The 22051-nt window shown below is 32.9% G+C and overlaps 1 protein-coding gene across 1 annotated transcript; it reads left to right on the top strand.

Annotated features, from left to right (window-relative positions):
• Positions 1–265: 265 nt before the first annotated feature.
• On the top strand, positions 266–20793 carry LOC138325204 (ankyrin repeat domain-containing protein 13C-like). Its single transcript, XM_069270691.1, has 13 exons — positions 266–631; positions 3548–3589; positions 4180–4284; positions 4544–4675; positions 6356–6422; positions 6618–6762; positions 7593–7724; positions 8098–8165; positions 9068–9152; positions 9610–9759; positions 9999–10027; positions 10269–10369; positions 10661–20793. Exons 1-13 carry the CDS (start codon positions 520–522, stop codon positions 10792–10794), a joined length of 1302 nt encoding a protein of 433 aa, XP_069126792.1. The 5' UTR covers positions 266–519; the 3' UTR covers positions 10795–20793.
• The last annotated feature ends 1258 nt before the right edge of the window (positions 20794–22051 follow it).

The raw sequence follows: 22051 nt of genomic DNA, 5'->3' as shown, positions 1-22051 counted from the left end.
GAAATTTAAATTGATTACATATTATACTGTTATGCATGATGGGGTTACATTTCAAACTATACATTTTTCACACTTTATCATTGTTGTTATTTGGTACCACCAAGGACGTAGATGAGAAATCCTTGGGTATCTCATATAAAATGTCTCTGTTTTAATTATTTTGATTGAATTAATGAAAATATTAAAAAAAAAAAAATCAAAACTTGATATATCCATGTTTATAATTATCTGTTGTACGTATTATTTAGATTCCAACAATGGATTTATTTTATCCTTGATTATCTTTTTTGCAAAAAAAAAAAAAGAAGAAAAAAATGGTTGTTAACGGAGAGTTTATATTAAAAAATGCAACGAAAGATACTAGTACACGACAATTCGGCTGGTAATATTCTATTATTGTAAATATAAGCATTCCTACCTATACTATTTTACCAACTTTAGCTTTCTTTTGACGACGCAATGACTGCTCCCTCATTCAAAGACAAAATAATGATTGCTCCCTGCAGCTTATAAATCAACATGGCGGCCGACTGGGAAGGCTACCCGTTGCACAAATGTGTATTTAATGACGATAAATGTCGTTTGTCTCAGTTGATCCGTGTACATGATGTCACACAAAAGGATATCCACGGTAAGATTTAATTTTTTCTTCAAAAATGTCAAGGACAAGATAATTTTCGCTCCGTTCACGAGACGGGAGTTCGTTGACGTTTGCGTGTTGTCATTTTATGAATGAATCATAAATGTGTGGGATGGAATATTGAGTTGTGACGTAACCGTGGTCGGTGTTTGTATACACAAGCAAACAAAAATGCGATTACTTCAAATGTTGCGTTAAATGCATGTCCTAAGTACTGATGATTGGCAAAATGCTAATTATACTTGTTGGCAGTTCGCCTAAAATTAGGAAATGTTCCAATCAGCTTTCTGAGTAACCAGTAGGCATACTCAGTACTGAACTGAGAATCAAACCGTTCTAGGGCCTATTATTAATATTGTCGGAATTGAAATTCAGTTTCCATGATACTTATATATATGTAAACAGCCATGATACATAGGCTATCATACATGTACATGACTTATTTAGTAATTAATTGATAAATTTTAGATTCGAGAAATATTCCTTTTCTCGATGTTATTGTTTTCTGGACTGAAAGTATTTTATTACAAATAAGTCTATAACAGTATTTAAACAAAAGTTTTCATATATATATATATATACATACGCTATACATTTGTAGGTGTATATATATATAGCTTACTACAGTTTTTAAATCCAACTAAAATTGTGACTGTCCAATATAAATTATAATCAAGGATTTAAAAATGAGAAGGAAATGTCATTGTCTCTTTACACTAATGTAACAGGGTGAAAATAGTGCGCCGCAAGTGGGGCTCAAATCTGCGACCGCGGACTTACTGGTCCATCGCTCTACCGTCTAGCTAGCTGAGCTAAGAAGAAATTCCACCTGTATGATAGCGCTAGAAGGCAACCGTGTTACTATTTACAATTAAAACCTGCCATACTAATAAATACCATGTGAGATGCCTATGAATTGGGGGAAAAACCATTTTGCTCATCAAGTCAAATCAAACACCAATGTAATGCTTAAAAAATTTCACAATGTCTAATCCTTACATGTACTTTTACAAGGACAGAAGATTTAGAATAAACTTCGTAAATTTCATGACAGCCAGCTTCAGAAAGTAAGCTGGTTATTCTCACATGTACACCAGCCACCTACATCATAGACTAAGGTTGCTCCGGCATATATCGAAGGAAAATAATAAGTCTTCGCTCAATGTCACAGTCAGTGCACAAACACAAAAGCGCTTACGATTTATTCGTCCCAGACCTTGAGTGACTTATAATCCTTCTCATCTATGTCGTTGATTTTGATATATAAGGCTACATTATTTAATCAAGGTGTATGGCTTTTACAAAAAAAAAATAGCTCCCAAATATCATAGATCTGGTCGATGGCAGCATTGACAGATGCTGTATATGCGAATTTCGAACAGATTTACAAATTACAAGTTAAGTTCCTTAATATAAGGAAGAAAACTTATTTTTATGCTTGTAATAGTGATTTTTATCGTGATGCCTGCATACATTTAATGACAACTGTTTTTTAGGCTGAACTGACCTGAGATGTTTGAAGATAAAGATATATATTCAAAACCAATCAAATTCTTTGTTGGATGAATTTATTAATTAATTTATATGACTTAAATAAAAATGAATTTCAATTACCGCTGTAGTGTATGTCAGGAAATACAAAGTACTGGTGTGTTTATCTTATCCTTGCCATATATTTCTTCAACTAAATTTAAAGCAAAGTATATGGAAATTGTGGTAGAAACAGGTCACATGATCGCAATTTGTGGTTGTTTAATATGGAATCATGGCAATATCTTTTAAAAGTTACATAATTAAAGCAATCAATTGCTAAAAGTTTCATGTATATTTCCTTTTATTTATTAAGAATAATTAATTACACTTACATGGAAAATTTAAATTTCATATCAAACACTCTTATTTGAATAATACATGATTTTTATTTTTTGTTGTTTACTGGTGGGTAACTTAAACTGCATTTGTTGGACAGATATTTATGAAAAGAAGCGTGTTAAAATGTAGAAATGTCTTTCCAACAAATGCAGTTAACACACCAGTAAACAACAAAAAATAATAATCATTCCTTAAATGTACATTTAATTTCAACCAACTATTTTTTTTCAATTTAATGTTCTGATTAAATAAAACATCATTTTTCCAAGGTTAAATATATATATGATGTACTCATGATCAGCACTCGCAGCTTGTCAGTTGATGCATGTGGAATCCAGGAACAGCTGCTGGCTCCAATTCGGCGGGAAATGTTTTCAAGTTCAGAAATACAATTTAAGATATTCATTACATTCAAATTGGATAATTAAAGAATTAAAAATACAGAAACAAATATGTAGGCCAAATCTGATACAGGTTTAATTAACACTCAGTGTTTCGGTGTATGTATTCTTGCATGACAATTGACAACGTTTTCACAAGTGTAAACGATTTTCCAGTTGGTAAAGTTATATAGCAAAGATTAAACAGAAATGTAAATATATTTATATATTAAATCCTGCATAGTTTGGTTGGTTTATCCTCCTGCAAGCAAAAACAGCTTTGTAGGATCAGAATGTGAAAAGGTTATTAAACTAAGAAAAAAATTGGTAAATTAAAGTAACATGTGTATATATGTATGATTTGACACGTCACATATACTTCAATTACAGTTACAAATGAAACCCCAAATTCAAATTTAAGGTAATGGAATTCTAATATTTCTCACATGTAAAGTATAACTATTGCAAGTAACAGACTAACAGAGAGACATGTAGTATTGGTGATTCTGGTTCTTTAAGGTGATATTTGATATTTTAATAGCATATATCATTCTTACATTTCCAAATAACTTTTAATCGATCCATTATAGAAGTTAATCACTTATACCTATAATATAATTATATATTTATACTTATGAACTATATTTTGTTACAGGTAACACACCTTTGCACCTTGCTGTGATTCTGGGACATAAAGGTGAGAATATATCCTTGAACCAGCTTTTTTCCTCAGAGTAAAACATTATAGAAGACAAGAAAAAAATCTTCATTTAAGGAGTCGTCCTTAAAATTTGTAATGCTTTCCTTTGGAGAGTTTTAAGTAAAATGATTCCTTAAATTAAAGCAAACATGGCTATTTTCTCTTTATTGGGAAGGGGCCTTATTTTGGTAAAGAAATTGGCAAATTGGGAAGGAACTTTCCAGGATCGGGGTAAACTGTATTTTTGGGGAATTTAGCATAAATATGAAATGATTTCCATTGGGAATGGGGCCCATTATAAGCCAAAAAGCCCAAGGAATGTCTGTGAAACTGGTCCCAGTTGTAGTAGCTATATATAGGATAGGAAAAAGCGTGATGGCCAGAACATGTTTTGAAACTAAGACCTTTAATTGTATATATAATTAGAACACTAGCTGGCCAAGGGATGTGCATTTTCTACTGACTGAGTTACCTAGCAGCAATCAACCAGACCTAGAAACATAGACAATGTACACATTTCTGATGAGGGCATGACTATCTATGACATTGACTACCTATTGATTATTTCTACATGTTTATTTTTGTAGAATGTATCCATCTACTCCTTGCACATGGAGCTCCTGTTCGTGTAAAAAATACCCAAGGTTGGACGCCGCTGGCAGAGTCCATCAGCTTTGGAGATCGACAAACAAGTACTTACTAAAATTATATTGATATTTTATCCAGTCAGTTCTTAAATATATATATCTGAAAGCAAATGTTTACCCAATTTTACAATCTTCAGAATTATCAGAATTTTTTTAATATGAACTTTGAACATAGTTATATAAGGCTCTATGAACTTTGAACAAAGATATAAGGCTCTAATTTCCTTTTTTTATATATATATTTCAGAAAGTTTAAACCTTCTTTATGCTTCAAGCTTATTATTTTATTTTTGATGATTTTTAGTTTTATGTCTACTAAGAAAACTCAAACAGCAGTCCAGAGAATCTCTAGAAAGTCGGAGGCCTTCTCTTGTACAAGCATTAAGGGATATAGGGGATTTCTACTTAGAACTTAAGTGGGATTTTCAAAGTTGGGGTAAGTTATTTAGTGTTGTGAAAATGACTCATGCTAAAGTTTTCAATGAGACATATGCTTCTTAATGTTTAAAAGAGATGTTGAACAAGAGAAACACACAAAATTCCATATTAAAATTATGTATCATGCATTATTGAATATGATTTAATGTCATCACATACTTTTACTTTAGGCCACACCAAATTAATTTGTAGTTCTTTGGGAAATTGAAAAATAAAAAAGGAGCGAGCAAGCGAATTTTTTTTGTTTAAAAAAAAAATTAGAATCAAGGATTTATAGGTGCGAAGGGGTTCAAACTTCAAAGTTGAGCGAGCGATTTTTTTTCAAACCATGGAAGTAAATATTAATAAAGAAAACACTGATAAACCTGTGTACTGTGGTTTTCAATCATCCTGGATACTTCTGTATATATATGTATTCATGCATAAACAAAAACAAAACTGTAATTTAAACAACAATGTAAATTTTTGATAAAAAAACCCAACAAAACAAAACAATGATCTATCTGATCAGTTAAAACAAAAAAAGCATATCTTGTAAAAAGTATCATCAGAACAATCACACATGTACATTAAAGGTACACCAAAGTTGACTAGATTTTATAAATTTCTTTTCCATCAGATACACGTAACAAAAGTATCAGAATGAACACAAACTTTCAATTGAAAATCTAATTAATACAATTTACCAGGAAAATCATTTATTTTTGCGCAACACATACAAATTATGTTTCATAAGAAACAAATGATAGAAAGATTGACTGATTCAGTTGTCAGGTTTTGACTATAGCTTCACTATCGACTTGCTTTAAGCAAAGGTATGGATGAATGAAAAGAAATACCGATTCATGATTCTGTATTAAAAACAATGTTCAAAAGAAATAACACTGCAGCTCATTTGTTACAGAAATTCATACTATTTTGTGAAATTTCAATCGAGTCATGTCTTGGTTTGTGGATATCTTGATCGCTCGAATGTCATCTAAATCTCATGTCCGATGCAGCATTAAATAGATTTTACTCAAATTAATGTCAACAAGACGATTAAAAAGATCAACAAAAGTTTCATCATTTTCGGCTTCAATAGGCGTGTTTGACATCAAATATGTTGGGCCTCGCCGAACGGTAACAATTAAGACACCAATAATCGAAAACAAAGTGCTGAGAGTGAAGATTACAAGAGTGAACAGATGAATGTCAACAACACAAAAAGGTCCCCAAACGTTTCATTTTCGACCGCGATCGCGATCAAATAGCAGCAAGGATGCTAGGTCACTCCGGACGTTCATCATTCACCACTCATCGTCCAAAAATTAAACGTTAAAAGTTCAAAAGCATGTTGGTAAATACGATTTTTCCGTCAGCACTTTTCTCCTTACCCGCCATTTTTTGTAGTTAATTCATCTATGTCAGACAAAACCTTCACTGTCTCAATTTCCGCAATGTAATTCAAGCGTCTGCAAGCGCCAGTATAGCACTAAGTGACTCGGATCACGGAAAAATAAATCCGGATTTTTTTTTAATGTGCGGTCGCAAATTTTTTATATATTTTTCTCGAACCCGGAAATTTACGTGCGCTGCTCCCGACGAACTACACATTAATTTGGTGTGGCCTTAAGATAATATAAATTTTTGACAAAAAAAGCCTTATTTAATGTTTCTGATCTTAATTTATCAACAGTTCCTTTGGTGTCCAGAATTCTGCCTTCAGATGTATGTAAGATCCACAAAAAGGGTTGCTGTATACGGTAAGCTTCCAATGCAAATCTGCCACAATTAGCTAAAAGAAAAAATGTCAATACATCAACCTATATATAGCTATACATGTTTTTGAAATTATGTATTAATAGCTAGTCTTCATGAATTGGTCAGCAAAAATAAAAACCTCAACTAAATGTTCTATAATGTATTAATAGGAAACCGTATTTTGCTATATTTTACAGCCTAGATACCACTCTAGTAGATTTTAACGACATGCACTGGGAGCGCGGGGACATCACATTTGTTTTTAATGGAGAGGAGGACCCCCAGAATAGCCTGACTGTGTTAGATAACAAACTGTTTGTTTTCCAGAGGATCAGATATGAGGTAGGTACATCTGATATTAGGTAGGTCAGGAAGATAGGATCTGAGGTAGGTACATCTGATATTAGGTATCTAAGATCAAGAAGACCAGATAGCTGTAGGTACATGTGTTATTAGGTAGGTTAAGAAGACCAGATATGCTGTAGGTACATGTATTATTAGATAGGTTAAGAAGACCAAAAGATATGCTGTAGGTACATGTGTTATTAGGTAGGTTAAGAAGACCAGATATGAGGTATGTACATGTGTTATTAGGTAGGTTAAGAAGACCAGATATGAAGTACAATGTAGGTATATCTGGTAAGAAGACCAGATATGAAGTACAATGTAGGTATATCTGGTATAAGTTAGGTAAAGAAGACCATATATGCTGTAGGTACATCTGATATAAGGTAGGTTAATGAGACCAGATATGCTATAGGTATATCCGATATTTGGTTGGTCTGGAGGATATATGAGGTAGGTACATATATATTAGGTTAGTGCCTCAGATATTTGGCTTGTCCATATGATCAAATATGTAGTTGGTACATTCTTTATTAGGTTTCTGCATCAGATACTAGATTGGAACATTAATAATGAAAATCATAAAATCAACAAAACTTTGACAGTTAACCATTGCACATTTTCTAATATCCAGTTCTGTATTTCAGGACTACTAATATTAATTGTTATATTCTTTATCATACAAGAAGATGCCATTATCTTTAAATTTGATCTGAACATTTTTTGAGAGGGAAGATAACTTACCTTTACATAGTTTAATGGGACAGGGGAGGTAACTCTAACTTTGCACTAAAACCATGTGTAAGTATTTGATTTATTTTGAACAGGAGAGTGAGCAGGAGATGGATGATGAAGTTGATATTTTGATGAGCAGTGACATCATGGCTGCTCAAATGTCAACCAAGAACATCACATTCACAAGGGCACAAAGCGGCTGGCTTTTTAGAGAAGACAAAACAGTGAGTTTATAATTTTTATTTCAGTAGCAAGTAAAGAATTTGGTATTTATTATAAACATAACTGTTTTTTGTGCAATCAAATATAAGCGCACAATCAGTCCTTTGGAAATTAGCGCAACAATATATTGTTGCAATCTACTTTATGCCATTTAGCGCAATTTTATATGAGCAAATTTCAAGTGTGAAAAACACTCATGTTTACAGTACACTAAAGCCAATTCAGTATAAAAATTGTGATAATTGCACTGAATTGCCAACCTCTTGAATTGTCAAATTAAAATCAATCTACTGTTGTTGGTGTGTGTTAGAGTGAACAGTTTACTTCATACTCTTTATACCTCTTAAGAAAACTTGTTTTCCTTTTTAATCACAGGAAATGGTCGGTGACTACCAAGCTGACTACTACTTTATTAATGGCCTCACCTTAGACTCTAGAAAAAGGTAAATACACGTTAAGTTTCACTGACTATTTCTGAACCATCTTTCAATTATTTAAAATTTTGAGTAGAAGATGGTTGTAAAATAACATTTATTAGGTTTTTTTACTGACATGAGATAGATAGTTTTTTTTACTTATGTAATATAGACTTACTGGGTACTTCATGAATTGATTTGTAAACATATTCATAAAATAGTTACTGGATTAGAAAATTAAACCTCAATGTGAAACTTCATGAGGCATGTGGAATTGTAATGGTAAACTTTGTTATTGTATGGAAATGAGGATGAGGTGTTTAGAGTCAATTTTATCTGCTAAAAAGGGCAATAGGACAATTATAGGGGACACAGCAGGAATGTACTGCAGCCTTCTAAAACCTAAAGACTTTCATACATGCAACATATTGAACACAAGAGAGATCAACCTTACTTGACCCTAGCTATTACTGTCGACGCAATAATAGTGTGAACAGTTTCGGTTGATCACTACATAAGCCATCTGTTGCTATTGCCTGGCAGGCTGTTGCTACACTCTCAATATCTTGGTCACAGACACAATAAAATGATGTCAGGAAAAATGACGTGACGTCAGGATTACGAGGAAGGCAGGACAAAATGGTGGCCTCTGCTGGATTTTAAGAATACATTTTGACGTGAAATTCTTTGTTATGCAGGTATTTGTAGATATATGATAAAAGTATCTTAAATTTGTGTTCATTTCATGAGATTTTATGCAACTCGTCTCAAAGTTTTAATTTTTGGTCGCCAAGGCTCGCTAAAATAAAAACTTCTTAGACTCGTTTTGTAAAATCTCATATGAAATGAACACTCATGTAATATCAAATATATATGTTAATCATAGATTGATTAATAAGATTATTAACACAAATGATGTAATATTACAGGAGGGAACACCTGTCTCCTGAAGATGTACAGAAAAACAAAGCGATCATGGAGAATCTAACCAAAGGGACGTGGGATAACTGTGATGTAAGTATATATTGTTCAGGTACAAATGGCAATGGTGATGTCAGTCATATACTTTGTTCCAGTATCTGAACTGATTTTTTGTAGGACTTAATCAAAGAAATAGTTTGGACCTTTGATCATAAGAACAAACCTTATTGGAATTACATAAATAAATAAGTATTTTTGTTTTTTATCCGGCATGCAAATGTACTATGCGAGCATGGCATTTTCAGAATGAATCAAAAGTCAACAGAACAAGTCACTACTACGTGTGACCGATTCTGTCAAAGGAAATGAAAGGGAAACAACAAGTAAAAAGTTTTTTCTTGTGGAAAACTGCTTCTGTATACATGTCTTTTTCTTTCAACCCAAATTGAATTTAAACCAAGCTTTAATATCTGTTATTTGTTGAAATGATGATAATGAGCTGATAAATGAAAAGTAAAAAACCCATTAATAAGAATAAATCATATTTTAGTTTCAGAGACGCCCATCTTTAAACCCACCAGAAAGACCAAACATTAGCTGGGAGGAGTACATGTCGGCTCCAGCCGGTAAACCACCTTGTCTGGGACGGCAGTGGATTCCTAAGGGAAGCTCCAAGTCCTTCAAAGCTACAGTGGCTATGGTAACTAATCTGTAGTTAAATGTTCTTTGATATATCAAGATAGATAACATACTTGAAAAATGATGGAAGTAATTTTCTGCTGGTGTTTAATTTAATAAGATGCTAACAATTTTGTAAGTAGAAAAATTGGCTATCTGTAGGTTTCCTTTTTCAAAGGATTTTTAAGGCATATTAGAGTGAGTTAACCAGTTTTCAAAAATAAGACATTTTATTCATAATCTTTTGGGTTTCTTTTTCAGAGTAAATCTTTTCCTATGGATGTCAGTGTGTAAGTATTTATAGATTGAAACAGAATCTTCTTCTCAAATGGTTCTGGTTAAAGAACTAAAAGATTGTGCTCGATTTCAAATAAAAGAAACAGGAAATATGTCCACTTCTTTCTGGCATATATTATTGATGACCATTCCAAACCATTGAAATTTTTCATTTCAATATTATTGACTTTTGAAATATCTAGAAATCCATGATTTTTTCTGAGTATTTGAAATTATATCTATTTATTATTACAGTTTACTGGATGTACTGGAAGTGATTGCACCATTCAAACAGTTCCAGAAACTCAGGGATTTTATGACCACAAAGCTGCCTGATGGATTCCCTGTCAAAATAGGTGTGACCATTTAAATCTGTTTATGATTCCAATCAATTTAATTTTGTTGGTTCCAATTACACATTTTAATGGCCCAAAGGAAATATTTAATGGTCCCTGTTATAATTGAACATTATAATGGCCCCAATAAATTTGTTTTAATGGCTCCAATTAAACATTCATACCACATGTAATGAATTGCTTTAAACTGAAATCCATACTTAGAGTACACTGTTATTTTTACAGTGATCCTGGTGTTTCTGAACTTTTCAAATTGATATCATTACTTTGAATACACTTTCAATTTTACAGAGATTCCGGTATTTCCGACAGTGACTGCCAGAGTAACGTTTAACTCTTTTGAGTGGAAGGAGAACCTTCCTGACAGTCTGTTCTTTATCCCACCTGAGTACATTGAGGATCCCAAGCGCTTTCCTGACTTATGACTCTACCTGGAAATCTATTTCATCCATATACTTACCAGTCTCCGCGAAATGAAGAGGCCGCCAATAGTTGAGGACTCTAACGCTTGTGAATCGGAGACGGTAGAAGAAGAGCCGGAATGTTTGGTTGGAATGGAGATACCAATGACCAATTTAGGTAACTCCTGTGGTGAAATGACTCTCTTGTTTTAGGTTTTGTTCAGAACAAGAAGTTGGCTAACATAGCTGTAATTATTTTAATGTGTCTAAGTATATCAAGGTTTTATTAGGTTCTAAAAGATTTATTTTGATTATGTTTTATGCAAAAAGGCATAACAAAAGTATAGGGTTCTGGTAACTTCTAATATGATTCATGAAATTAGAAAAAGGATTGAAAAATGACTTTTAAAACTTTTTTTTTTTTTTTTTTTTTTACTTCAAATTAACATGAATGATTCCTTGCTCAGATTTGAACAAAGTAAAGCATATGAAGAGAATATTGATTGAAAAATTATGGAAATCAATATGAGATAAAATGAGCATAAGCATGGACAGACAAGTACATTGTGATTGCATAGAATTTTGAAATAGGGCTCTAAAACGACGACGACGCAAAATTATGCTGAATTAGCATTGATTATAAAGATAAAATTTAGAATCAAATTTCAGCATTAGTGCCAACTAGTTGTAGGATGGATATACATTTATATTTCATTTTGTTTGGTCTTTGATTGTATCCAGTATATTGGATATACATTCATAATATGGATGAAGTAGATTTCAGGTATTAGTTGTGGGTTGTGATGGTGTCAGAATTTCTTTTAGCTAAAATTAACAAATATAGGAGGAAAGGTACACATGGTATCATTTGATACTGGTTAAAACTGCAGCTCAAGTTTGAGTGCAAGGAATAGAGAACTGTTCTACAGCTCAAGTTTGAATGCTAGGAATAGATAGACAACTGTCCTACAGCTCAAGTTTGAGTGCTAGGAACAGAGAACTGTCCTACAGCTCAAGTTTGATTGCTAGGAACAGAGAACCGTCCTACAGCTCAAGTTTTAGTGCTAGGGATAGATAGACAACTGTCCTACAGCTCAAGTTTGAGTGCTAGGAACAGAGAACTGTCCTACAGCTCAAGTTTGGATGCTAGGAATAGGAAACAAATATTAAAGTTTCATTTGTCCATTCAAAGTATTTGTCTTATGAATTACCTCTTTAAGTTAAATTGAGAAACAGCAGTAGAATTATGATTTGTATTGGAAAATATGATCTTTTTTTAGTATAAGAAGCACATGTTGCTGGAATTCTGAATATTGAATTGTTTTTGTATGAATTTTATAGATCAGGATAATTCTTCATATTATAACATGTAATTGATTTTGTGTTGTCCATCTAAATCTTGAGTAAGTCGAATATTCCAGAGAATTGTGTAAAATCTTGGTAAAAGTACATGTACAGGTGATAATAGCAAACATGATTTAGTGTAAGGAAAATGATAGATATATAATTGCATAGCACAGTCATATTTAAAAAATTATATTTTGTTTCATTCTGTATATAGGAAGATAAGGCTACTTAAAATTTGTGGTTAAATTCAAGAATCATAGTTTTAAAGATGCTCCACTGCTGACAAATGATTTTTTTCACTATCTAAAACAGGAGGAGACGATTTAGTATTTTTCTTCTGTTACAAAAGTTACCTACTTTACACCATTATCACCATTGAAAATTTTGAACTTCTAATTTTACTTCAAGTTAAAAGTATGAAAAATAATTAATTGCATCCCGAAAAAATTCTGTGACACTATATCCTATATGGAATGAAGAATATATCCTATATGAAATGAAGAACTGATTGCGCTTCCACCAAAGGCAAAATAAAAGATGCTCCATTGCAGATAAATGACATTTTTTTGGCTATCAAAAACAGGAGCAGATGATTTAGTATTTTTCTTCAGTTACAAAAGTTACTTATTTTACACCATTACCACCATTGAAAAGTTTGAGCTTCTAACTTTATTTCAAGACAAAAGTATTAAATAAAAAAAATGCATCCTGAAAAAAATTCCAAGGCACTATGTCCTGTATGGAATGAAGTATTGATTGCACATGCACCAAAAGCAAAATGAATTATTTCATATTATTTTTTGTGTTAATTAGACATATATATACACGATTAAACACCAATACTTGTAAAATTGATAAATATTGTTTATGCTTTGTCGGTGGTGGAGCATCTTTAATTAGACATATATATATACAAGATCAAACACCAATTATTGTTCAAATGATGAATATCATTTATGCTCTGTCGGCGGTGGAGCATTTTTAAGTTTTAATGAATTTTGAAGAAAATATTGTACACAAGTTTATACATATACAGAGTACTGATGCACTGCATAAAAGACAGTCAGTGTGAATTGAATTCGTAATAAGGAATCCAGAAGACTGCATTTAGATATTTTAGTTTTAGTAGAACACCTTCATTCCCAATTTCATACTTGAGAAATTTAGAAAAAACATGCATGTATAATATCCTTGATGATCAATTCATAACCTATTACTTAGGAAGGTATGAAGTGTTTTGTACAAGAAAATTCCTTAAATAGCTCTGCAGGCATCGGGAATTGATTCAGACAGATTCTGCTGATCTTTTGATAAAAGTGATATTATACTATGACTAAGTGCACCTGCTCAGATTTTGTGTAACACAGTTACCTTTCACATACCGTCCATGCGTGACATCCGACATCATTACCACTGAAATAGCTTTGAATAGGTTTTTAATGGATCATAAAACTTTGATACTTCTGCCATTTTTATAATACTTACTTATATCCATGGTACACTGATTGTCGGCTTTTAATTTGTATCATAAATCATTTGAAAATAGAACACTGCAGACAAAAATAACCTGAATGACTCAAGTAATAATTATTTATAGAACTTTTGTTACATATTCATGTTTGAAATCTTTCACAGGATGTTTTTTTATAAGTTTTCTGCATAAACAGAAAATGTACATAGTCGGGATCTTTGTGAAATCATGTCAGTGAATTAACAGATGATATCAGGAAAATATGTATGTCTCATGAATCTGTATATTGTTGAAATGAATACGTCATTGATAACCATGATGATCAATTGCTATTGTAATTATTGAATATTTATTAAATATATTATTGTTAGTTGTTTATACTGATGATGTATAAAAGGGAACATTATCTTTTAAGTAGTTATTGCTTTTGCTTCATATCTGTTGCTTTGTTTGTTATAGCTTGGCTTCTTTTCTAGTCATTTAATCAAACGGTGCTTCTTATTATCTAGCACTTATTATATGCTACTGTATATATATATGATAATGTCATTACTTCTGGGGTACAATTACTGAAAATGTGTGGGCACTGTATACACTTTTCTGAATTGTTAAAAATTTCACAACAACTTGTTAAAAATTATCGTAACCCATGAAGCATATCAGTATTTAAATCATGTTGTTTTATATGTCAGTCTACATGGAGTTATCTAAAATTAATGTAACCTTGTTTGTAGGCTTCTTTTATGATACAAATCTGTTCAGTTCACAGCATCTGAAATTGAAGATAACCTTCATGTTCATGATTTTTTTCCCCAGAAAAGCAGTATAAAAAGTCAGCTGAGAACAAAGTCTTGACAAATGTATCACTAAACAGCTACACATTAAAGTATAAAAATCATGTACAATGTACTGGGAGTTGGTGATGGCTTCTCATAATGAGAAGCTATATTTAATGCGGGCAACATGTCCCAAATCATTCATTTACCAGTACTGAATCTATAACCCTTAGATTATTTTGACAGGGTGAACTGTATTAAGAATTTCTACATATCGTTTTCTGATTGAAGTTCGGACAAAATTTTACAGTGAATTTAACTTTTAATTAAAGGAAAAAACAAATCAGGCAAAATGATGCATACATACTGCTGTCATTTTTCTATGTGGTGAAATATGTGAGAAACACTATTGATTATTGTATCGTCTATATAGACTAGTTATATGGGATTATTTGTTCATTGTAACAAGGTGAGAGAGCGAGAATGAAGATACAGATGAATATATGACATTAATAGGTGTTGTAAACATCTGATATAAGTATTGTGTGTTAATTTTTATCCCCCTGCTTTCTCCTAAACGGGGGGATATTAATTTGGGTTTGTCCGTCTGTCTGTCTGTCTGTCTATCTGTAACGCTTCGTTTCTGTGCCATAACTGTAACAAATATAAACTGATTTTCTTCAAACTTGGTGATAAGCTTAAATGCCTTAAGGGCTCGGCCAAGTTTGATTGCAACTGTCGATGGACCTTATTTGCGGAGTTATGGCCCTTTGAATTACTAAAAATGTCATTTTCTGCCATTTCCGTGCAACAAATATAAACAGATTTTCTTCAAATTTGGTGATCAGATTAAATGCCTTAAGGGCATGACTAAGTTTTATCACAACTGTCAATAGGCCTTATTTAGCGGAGTTATGGCCCTTTGAATTACTGAAAACGTCATTTTCTGCCATTTCCGTGCAATAACTGTTACAAACATAAACCGATTTTCTTCAAACTTAGTGACAATAACAAGGTTAAATGCCTTAAGGGCTCAGCCAAGTTCGATCGCGACTTTCCACAGACCTTATTTAGCGGAGTTATGGCCTTTTGAATTACTAAAAACATCATTTTCTGCCATTTCCGTGCAATAAGTGCAACAAATGTAAACCAATTTTCTTCAAATTTAGTAACAAGGTTAAATGTCTTAAGGACTTGGCCAAGTTCGATCGTAACTTTCAACGAACCTTATTTAGCAGAGTTATGACCCTTTGCTTATATAAAAAAATGTCAGTTTCTGCCACTTCCGTACAACAACTGTAATAAATATTAACCAATTTTCTTCAAACTAGGTAATAAGGCTGCAGTTTCTGTGTTAATAACTAACAAATGTTAAAACTTTCAATGCAAAGTTGTTCAATGCCTTAAGGGCTTAGCCAAGTTCAATTGTCACTTTTGGCAGATATTAATTAGCAGAGGTTTGGCCCTTTGATTTCATAAAAAAGGCATTTTCTGCCACTTGGTAACAAAGTTAAATGTCTTGCTTCCGAATAAGACTTACTTCAGTTTATTTTTTCATGATTCAACCAAGGTTAAACCTAACCTCAATAATGTTTACCTACAATATGTCCTGAAAGCGGGGGATGGAAATTCCACAAATTTGCTGGTTCAGATCAGTAATAATATCCTGTTTGATATTTAACCCTCCGTATGTTCATTTGACTAAATACCGTATTCCACCTAAAAGTGCTAAAGAGACTTAACACAGAGAGAGTTTCTGAACTCAAATTAAGACTTCTAACAAAGTCCTAGTGAAAAAGTGAACTGCAGATCCATTTGCAAAATTAACTAAAAGAAAATAAAATATTCATTCCTTTCAATTTGCATTTTGAATTTTCAAAGTAAGTGAACAACTTGAGGCCTCAAAAATGAGGAGGTCTCTCATTTATATAGGGACATGTGCGCGTATTGGGTTGAATATTTGATTTGTGATTTTCATAGTATATTTTTTATTTTGTATATACAGTATAAGTATATTCTTGGCTGTGTATTATTACCAGTAGTTATCTTAATTTTGTATAAAAATACCATAACGATAATATCACAATCATTTAGTTACACACTTGTTAAAGGCCACAATGTACCATTTTTACAATAACAAGAGCCCGGGAATTGTTTCACCCAGTTATTCTTTACCCAGTTATATTTCATTTTGCTGCATAACATGTTTTTAGTCAATATTTAATTGCAATTGTGACGAGAAATATTGAATGTTCCTATTTATGTCTCTTTAAGATTCCTGTAAGATTAATGTAATTAAAAGAACTTTACGGAATGGGAAAGGGAGGCTTGGTTACTTTGAAGTACTGTTGAGGTCACAGAAAAGGGAAGGGAGGCTTGTTTACTTTGAAGTACTGTAAAATGTATTTAAAATATACAGAAGTGATAATTAGCACATAAAATTCTAAATTTTCTAGATAGGTGAAGTCGATTTTTACCCTAAATATGCCAAAGACTTTTATTTTACTTAATCTCTAATAATTATCCATTAACTGAAAATGACATATAAAAATTTCCAATGGTAATTATTTTATCTCACAGACCGTAGACATTCTTGTTTTGATTCAAATATATTGTTAGCTCACCTGGTCCGAAGGAATTTAATGAAATTTGACTGCATGTAGCATCTTTATGGGGCACTAACTGAAAATTTTACAAAATAACACCCGAGGGCCTGAGGGGCGGGACCAAAATGGTCAATTTGGCGATTTCAATATATATTGTTCTCTGAAACTTAGCTTTGGATAGCAATCATATTGCATTGTTAATATCCTTATGGGTTGGGGATTCAAAGTTGCACAAAATAAAGAGCTGACCCCCCAGAGGCCTTAGAGGGAGGGCCAAAAGGGTCAATTTAACTATTTCCATATAAACAAATTCTTCTTTGAAACTACACATTGGATAGCACTCATATTGCATTGATAGCATCCTTATGAAGTGGAGATTCAAAAGGGGCCTTGGTGGCCGACAGGTTAAGATGTCTTGACATTACCATAAGCCCTCCACCTCTTGGTCTCGAGTTCTAATCTCATGTGGTGCAGTTGCTAGATACTGACGGCTGGTTGGTGGTTTTTCTCAGGGTACTCCGGTTTTCCTCCACATCAAACCTGGCACGTCCTTACATGACCCTGGCTGTTAAAGGAAGTTAAACTAACAAAACTCAATCCGGATTGAAAGTTGCACAATTTGGGGCCACTTTTCAATTTTGCTATTTCAAATTGTAAGTGTTTTTATGATAATTACTAAATAAACCAGGTGAGTGATACAGGCCCTCTAGGCCTCTTGTATTTAATGCTTTCTCCATTTTCTTGTGCACAATGTGTTCAGTGGGTGTTTTAGAATTGCCCTTGACCTAGAAACTTCAGACATTTACAGTGAAGTCGACACCTTCCTTACACCTCGAACCAGACACTTGCTACCAATCAAGGCCGTGCTGTTTTTAAAAACACCTGAAATATGATTCAGAGTGTTACCTGTCTAGAATTGTAAATATTCTCTCTGTTGTGTATATCTAATCGTCTGTTGAAATATGATACAAGATGAAAGTAATAGGACAAATCGAAGTTTGTAACTAAAAAATCTGAATGATTCACAAGCTCAAATCAGTTTAAAAGGTAGGCATATCCTATGCAGTAAGAACTATTTGCGATCAATGTTCACGTTTATTTGCCCACTATTCTGCTTTCTTCGGAGTTGACAAACTGCTAATATATGTTTTATTTGTCACCTAAGATAAACACAACTTATTTTTTTGTGACAGCTTCCTTTTTGTCCATTCTGTCATCCGTCCTTGAACAAGCTGCAGCTTCCTGTAACCTTACAAGTGACCTAATGTTAAGTAATGACGCATGATCATGGTCAAGTTTCCCATATGTGGACCCTATGAGATGTGCTCATTTGGATTATATACACTGTCAATGGTCTTAAGTTGATGAGGACATCATTCTGATAACTGTAACATCTCTTGATTATTACGTAATATAGATAGAAATGAGGTTTATCTTCGTCAGACATTTGATCTGCAGTGATTATGTTACTCGAAGGCAAGCGATGCTAAGGACGATGTGCTATGCTAGTTGTTAAATCTCCAGTGTCGTTGAAAATCTGAATTATGCATGTCGTTACCAGTGATATCACAATACAATCCACCTTTGTGTTTATGCTGAAACGCCTTGACATGCGTACTCCAGATACTCAGAAAACATTATCTTTAGCGCTATTGAATGACATGTACATAGTGTATTATACTACATCAAATAATGTAAGTATAATGCTGTACGAACCGGTACCATGGTTGGTACTTATAAGTACATTGAATAGCTTAATTTTAATCTGTCGACGAAATATGAAGAATTACCCACTGGTGTAAAACAATGTATGTATAGGCCATGGTTTGGACTTGTATAAATTGACAATCTTTGGATCAGATTTTCAACCTTGTAAAATGACCCAAATCACCCTGGAATACCATACACTATTACTATGGATGGATTATGGATTTTAAATTCTGCAACTTGCAAGTGTCAACTAAAGTTAATTATTACTGACTGAATATAATTAAATTAAGCTGCATTTAATTTTGCCATTTTGTTTGCATTTGATACAATTGCATTTGAAACTTTATGCGTAATGTCCTAGTGCTTTTAATTATACTTACTGCATTTTGATAAACCATTACATCCAATGTGGTGAATACCGTATATGTGTACCTATTTTGTTCTATATCAGAGATCATTCTGTACATATGAATGTTTAAGGAATTGTGTTAAAATCTGTGTCACTTGAATGGGTTTTTTAAATTATCGACAAAAAAGTGCTTTTGTCCATTAACTTTATAAAGTTCACATATCGTCTACTGCTGTCACCATTGGTAGAGCCAGGAAACTACATCTCAGGACATACAAATGTTCATCAGAATACAAGTCATGTTTTGAGACATAGCCGTACTCATTTGGGGAAATGTGTATAGGAGAAGGGAAGGGATCTGGACAGAGCGTTAAGGGACAGAGTAAAGTGTGTAGGAAGGGGACAAAGAGTGTTGAAAAGGGGAAGCATCTTTTGGAAATATTTTCCTTTTGGACTTGCTGTTCCTTAGAAAAAGTACAGATTGGCAAAACGCATCGAAGTAATTATCATGCTTCGGAAATTCCCTTTAGAACAAACTTGTTGGTGTTGGTATGATTTGCCATCAGTCAATCCATCTTTTCGAAAGTAAACTGGTCTGAGGAAAAAATAAATAAATTGATAACAAATAAATTAGTTTTAACTCTTCAGATTTTCAAAGTTACACAACCATTTGGCATGTAAGTTTGAACTACCAAGGGGCAAAGTATTCAGCGATATAGATACCAGTCCATGCAAATAATGCATTTTGTATGTTTGAATGTTTTGGAAAAAAAGACATTGAAACAAAATGATTTGGATGTTTCGATGAGGATTTTACTGTATGACACCAAAGCAAATAGTTTAAAGTAAAGCACAAAGATAGCCATGATTGTGTTGACTCATAAATACACCAAGTGCCTTTTCATTATTATAGAAAATTATTTTCTAGAAATTAACACACATTATTTTCAAAGATAAATCTCGTTTCTTATATGTTACTCTTCTATTCAACAGTGAGTCATACTGTAACACTGCCGTATGTTATAAATTAATCGCAAGGTAGCCAAACCTTATTTACTTCTGAACATTGTATACGTCAAACAAACATTAGCCAAACTGCCATATCATATGTCACTATATTCTAATAATGTGTTTTTACTTCTTTTTAATTTTTTTTTAATTTTGAAACCATGTTTGAGAGGCGCCAATTGGAGGCTTTGTATGCGTAAGACCTGCTCGCTATATTTAATGTTTTAAACAGTTTACCTGTCCTGTGCATGCTATTCACAACACACAATGGCTATTCAATATACTAAGTAATCAAGCTCCTTTTTGAGATTTTTCTCTCTATCTCTGCACGCACAACCTAGACAAAAGCTGGCTGTTTGTATCGATCATATAAATCTTTAAACGATTTAGTTTTAACACAAATCTAACATGACACCTTTTTCATATATGTACATGTATGTGGCAAATATTCTTATGTGGTATTTATTGATGGTGCATACTGCTTTCTGCTTGAATATTGTCCTACTGCATTGCAGTACTTGTTGATTTAATACGTTTCATCATGCATCGTATAAAATGATTGTGTACAACATGTATGTTATTTATTGGATAAAATATATAAACGCTTAAATGAGGCTATGTTCTCCGATGCTTTCACCGACAGCGCTGTCTAATTGTCGTCCTTTATGAGGTGTCATGTGTCGTCTCAAATACTTCGTTTTTAAAATGTTGATATCATGTATGGAAGAATTACAATTAAATTTTGTCAAAATGTTGTGTCTGTTTTTATTTAGATTATTTCAGGGGCTAGCAGGACGGCATACACCGTGACATTATATTGAAACTTGCTGCCTCCATACAAAAATGTATCTGTTCGTTATGTTCTCCTAGATTTACGATAAACCATAGCATGTAGCATTTCTACACCTGTGTTCGATCAGAAGGTACATTTGTGTGTATCAGGGGTAATATGTATGTTATCATGTAATCGGTGTTTAATATAAAGCATAGATGGACAAGAGTGTGTTATATCATTTTGTATGCTGAGCAAAGGAAACAACCTAGTCTCTCGAAAAATTGGTGATTCCCTTTATTTACTTAAAATTTCAGTCTGCAACGTAAAGATTATTCTAAATGACTATCTTCATTACAAAGTTACAGATGTGAGCAGAGTGAAAAGTGAAGAAAATTAAATGTACGGAGACTTCAAAGTAAATGAATGTGGTAGTTTCGGCTTATTGCTCAGCATTATGGGAGTTTCACGATTTGTTCACCAGTTGTCACCACCATTTGTATAACACTATAATGATTTCGAAATGTACACGTAACGCACCGCGTCCAGGAGACGAAGGGAGGTAGTCCTTAGATGATAGGACGCTAGTTTAAACCAACCAACAAAATTGTTAAAATTGAACCTGTTGTCTCTACTGGGATTTTTTTGGCCCTGGGTTGAGCATTCGCCCTTGTGATTCTGTTCCCGGACTGATGCACACCAGAATCTATTAGTTTATCATAATGATCGCTCATTATGAGCGTGTTATAAACAGTTCTTAACGATTTTGCGTCGTCGATTAGCAAGAAGGCTGAAATAAGGAAATGAGTACTCTATGACGTTATGATCAATCCGTTGTTTGTGTCGGTTCTAATGTACCGAAATGAAGTAAATGGTGAAAAGTATATACTCGAATTAACAACCTTTACTATCACTAAATGCTACTACAAAATCTAGAGATTAATTAGAACAGTATTGAATACACCACATAGATTTCCGCACCAATTTTAAACGATTCTTTTGATGACAGACATAATAACGCGTGTAATTAACTTTCCATTACTCATTTTTATTTTCATTTTCGAACATATCTTGATATCCAAACGAATGATGCTCTTTTAAAAGACCACACTGTTTGGTCCACACATTATGAATAAAAAAATATAAAAAAAGCACCACACAGCCAAATGAAATATGTAATGCAATTATTGAGAGCGTGAAAGTGTAATGGAGATTAATTAATTACTCTATGATGATGTCGAA

Source organism: Argopecten irradians, chromosome 6 (genome assembly GCF_041381155.1).
Source record: "Argopecten irradians isolate NY chromosome 6, Ai_NY, whole genome shotgun sequence".
Lineage (NCBI taxonomy): Eukaryota > Metazoa > Mollusca > Bivalvia > Pectinida > Pectinidae > Argopecten > Argopecten irradians.
The sequence above is the reverse complement of the archived record's forward strand: the minus strand, read 5'-3'. Positions and strand labels throughout refer to the sequence as shown.